This window comes from Asparagus officinalis, chromosome 4, assembly GCF_001876935.1.
Source record: "Asparagus officinalis chromosome 4, Aspof.V1, whole genome shotgun sequence".
In the NCBI taxonomy this organism is placed as follows: Eukaryota; Viridiplantae; Streptophyta; class Magnoliopsida; order Asparagales; family Asparagaceae; genus Asparagus; species Asparagus officinalis.
Genome location: NC_033797.1, coordinates 24,112,146 through 24,116,724, shown reverse-complemented (window position 1 = coordinate 24,116,724; position 4,579 = coordinate 24,112,146). Strand labels below are relative to the sequence as shown.

Sequence of the window (4,579 nt, the reverse complement as noted above, 5' to 3'; positions counted from 1 at the left end):
TGTGGTCGACCGCGGCGGTCGACCGCCAGTCTGTCTGGCTTCTGTCTGGCTGATTCTCTGCTTTTTCCTGTAATTCTTCACTATCTATATAGCTTGATGGAAATGAATTTATTACCAAACTTTTAGGGAAATTGTGTCTTTCTTTTTCTGCAGAGGATCTGCATGAGTTAACTTCCATCGTTTCTTTTACGATAGAAGTTGCAATTTGTGTGCGCGCGCGCTTGTAATAGAAGAAATATTAACAAAGTCTTTCAGAGGCTGTATTCCCAGCATGCAAACTAAAGTGCGCTAGTATTCAGCTGTAGTGCAACTAATTTATAATATAATTTGGGTAGATGTTTGGAGATTAGAGGTAATTCTATAAGTGAAAACCAACGTACCTAGTAATTTCTTGTCATTATCACCTTCAATATTTGGAGAATATAAAGATCCTTGAAGTCTTCATTAGGTATAGTTAGATAACCAAAACCTGTCAATTAAAGTGGACTTTAAGAGCATCATAACAGAAAAAGAGGGTGACTTAGAAAAAAATAGTCATGTTCAAAGCGGAATTCAAAGGTCTCCATTTTTTCTCATCAACTGAAAACTTGATGAAGAAATAGAGCTCATCTGAAAAGTTACACGATTTAATTTAACAAACCAAGCAGCTTCTTAGATTATTGACCAAGGAAATCATAAAATAGTTTGTCAACACCAGGATTTGAGTAAGAATTACAGCAACAGGAACATAATAATTCATCCAGTTCTACTTCTTCACATAACAGAAAAGAAAATATTACAAACCAGTAGTAAACCTCACAACAAACTATCAGTCCTCGCAGGCAATCTTCTAAAGAAATTTACGGCCTCTGCCGGCAACCTGTGCCTAAACCTCGGATGCCTCATCAGGTAAAACCCGACCACCACTGCCACCACCTGAAAAGGCGTAACGTACAAAACCAGCACGCCCACCAAGCAAAATATCAAGAAAATCCCTGTAGCCCTCGGATCCCGCCAGCTCAGCAACGCCCCCGCCCTCTCCCCCTGCGTCGCCAAATCGCCCACCACCATCTGTATCCTCCCCGCCACGCTCCTCAACCTGTCGTACCTCATCTTGACCAAGTCAGGGCCTCGGCTTGTTGGAAATGTATCAAACTCCTCGTCCAGTTCATCTGGATGAGCTGCGTCAGCGTGCGAAAGCCTAGTGTTCATATGAGGAGGATGGCGTGGCCTCAATCGATAATTCCAAAGACCGACAAGAAACATGTACAGAAATCCAGTCGGAAGTATTAACTCCGGAAAACAAACTAACAGTATAAACAGAAGATGAACCAGTACCGTAGTCACTGGATTTTTCCAGTGGCAAATATCCCCGAACCATTTACCGATTGCACAGAAACACGAGAAAGCTGATACGAGCCGAAAGAAATTAGCTTTGCTTCTTCTCATGCTCCAAAGATGCGAATCTACGTCTGATACGTATTCGATTACCTCCTTTTTCAGCGGCGGTTCCATTCGACTAAGCCTAGAGGCTACGATTTGGACTGCGTGGTAACGAAGCATATCGAGCTGGACCATCGACAGCGGCCTTATATAGTGCATTTTGGGTAGTAAGGGTCTTGAGTACAAAAACATTGTGCTTATTAGAGAAGTAGATGAGAATCTGATTGCTAAATGGAGCTCACCCATCTTTCTCAGGCCTGAACTTTGTAGTACTATAAGTGGGTATGAATGGGTGTATATCCTCCCAGTTTCGAGTGTAGAGAGGCGTATGCGTACCTTTCCAATCTTGGCGTCTTTGTTTCCAGCACCACCCTTCTCGTTGATCTCACAGTTGTCGAAGACACAAATGATGAGAACAGTGGCTGGATCGTATACCTCCCATGTATACTGTTCATTGTACTTCGGATTTAGACTGTCGATAATTGTTCGTGTACGTACCCATTTGTGGCCATATTTTGCGACACAGTATGTATCACAAGTTCCCTTTCCCTCGCGTGTTTTCATAGGATGAAGACCCGCAGCATTGAGAATACCGAGCTCAAGCAAACCGATCGAAGGCTTCCATAGTTGCTTCGCCGTTGGACGAAGATCAGTGCTATAGTGAGTGGATTCGTCGAGGACATGGTAACCTCCATCGAGGCAAATTCTAACATGAATCCGACTTGCAAATTTCTCCTTCTTTGCTTGTTCTGCGTCTCCTGAGACATGCTTCTCGAGACTATACCATCGAGAGCTAACAATACGATCATCGAGTCGTCGTTCTACAGATCCTATCGGTATCTGAACTCTTCCAATTGGCTCGTCTTTATTTGGCCCAACATCAACAGAGAGAACTATGTGATCTCAAAGGGTTCAGCAGCGACGAACATGAGGTCTTCATTCCATAAAACCTTAAGTTCCTGAACAGTCTTTGTCCGCAAGATCTGGCCGCCAATCTGAACTTTGACGAACAAATCAGGAAACCGATCCTTCGTAGCTATTACAATATCCTGTGCCTCGATGACATTCACTCGAACATACCATAATCTTGGAGCATGATAAATTTTTGATCTGATATGGGACCCCAGGAAAGAGGCGCCGGCTGAAGCCACAGCATCTGAATGCCACGCAGTGGGGAAGCATTCATCGGCTTTGTGTACCAAGCCAAACTGCTATCATTAGTTCACCCTTAGTTACTCTCTCTCCCTTCAAGTTTTCAAGCTTGAACCATTCGGGAGCCAAAGGACTATCCGGTGGTACTCGTGTAGGGACATCATTCAATCGAATCGAACAAGGCCAACAAAATCATCCTTCACGAGGTTCTTGTCCTTGATGATGACTTCAAGGACTGAAGACTGCATTCTCTCTTGAGAGAAGGCAAACACTTCATTCCATTCTGGACTCAGTTTCTTCTCGAAGTGCTTCGTGATTCCTTTGTAGTTGCCAAGCCTCACCTCGACGTAAGGGTCAAGGCTTCCTGTGACATCTTTAGGAGGTAAGTCTCTTGCCTTGACTACACGAACAAAGAGGTAATGCATTTTCTCGACGAGGTCATATGTGCTTGTTGGCCTTTCTGAATGTAAAACTCGACCTCCAACAATTTGTCCACCGCCAAGGAAGGGACTAGTTTCTTTGAGCTGGAACTCTGCAGGCTGTTGCAATGAGGGTCCAAACATTTTCACAAGTTTCGGTTGTTCAGCCATTGAGGTCACAAGAGGAAGATGGCAAATATATGAGCAATAAAAAGGATCAAACAGGCTGCAGAGGATTTTCTGGAATGCAAAGGTTTCAAGATTCTGTAGAAGGACTTCAAATGTGTAGCTTTATAATGAGATACATACACGTAGGTTAACGAGAGAAGGGTCACAGGTGCTGAAGAGCTTATTTCTAGAATGATCAAGGATCTTGGTGTTGATAGTGGTTTTGATTATTTGGGTGCTTCTTCTTGCTATTAAAAGAACGTACAAAGTGAGTGGAGGGTGTTTGCTTATCTTTAGGTACCAAAAAGGCAACAACTTGAGGGCCCTGCTTAAAATTGATCATTGTATTGTTAATTGGTAGATGGTGTTGGTGAACTGATTCGAACAAACTGAGAGAAAAAGATGAGGCAGTTGAGCAGTTACGTAGCTTTAAGCAGTAACATAAACTTACCGAAAACAAAATACATCATAGTATATCACCTTGTCCACTCTGAGTAACAAGCTTGAGCATCTTAACTATGATAAAATGAGAATGTTAACTGAAGCATGCATGATGCGGATATATCAAAGAATGTCACTTAATTGGAATTTTGGAAGAATGAAAAGAAAACAGCTATCTTCCTCTCTGCAGCAGTCCCTCTACAGAAGATTGTGAATGACCTTAACAAGAAAAGCTGTGACAGATACAAGAGTAACAAAATCTGTTTAATATGTGCATGTGTGGGTGTGCGGTTGGGTGTGTGTATGTGTGCGTGCGCAGGTGTGTGCATGTGCGCATGCACGTACGTGCGCACCCGTGTTTACGTGCATGTGTGCATACGCATGTGGCAAGAAATTCCGCAAGCTTATATAACAACATGAATGAGATGGTGTGTATTGCATGAGAAATTCTGGCTCCAGATGACTGCCCATGGGCCATAATGAATTGTGTTCACTATATTCATTTTTTTCCTGCAACTTTTTTCAGCTTATAACCTTGTCTAGACTAAGTAAGAAAATAGACCTAAAAAAAGAAAAAGGGATGCAGCAGGATGCAGGTGGCATCCTGAATCTGCCCATCGATCTCTTACCTCTCAACGCAAAGTATAGGTTCAGTGCACCTAAACGTATGAAGAATCATTGCTCAGTACATAATTTTACTCTTTAACTACTCAATGAATCATAAGGCATCTACACCATTCTCAGCTTTTGAAAAAAAATTATAAATGGAAAACTTTAAGGGGCGCATGTACATATCATACCCTCATATTAATTTATTACTACAGAAGCAAATATATGCATGGAATGTATAAATATATTTGTGATGCATTACTTCGTATGTTTTATTCTTGTAACTTCTATATATGATAGAGGTAGAGAACATCATATATTTGTGATGCATTACTTCGTATGTTTTATTCTTGTAACTTCTATGATAG

At 41.9% G+C, this 4,579-nt stretch overlaps 1 protein-coding gene across 1 annotated transcript; it reads right to left on the bottom strand.

The window, feature by feature from the left end:
* Positions 693–3,365, bottom strand: LOC109836965 (FT-interacting protein 1-like). The gene is given in 4 exon segments (XM_020405029.1): positions 693–2,324; positions 2,327–2,612; positions 2,614–2,741; positions 2,744–3,365. Coding segments are annotated over 4 exon segments (2,364 nt in total). The 5' UTR covers positions 3,165–3,365; the 3' UTR covers positions 693–795.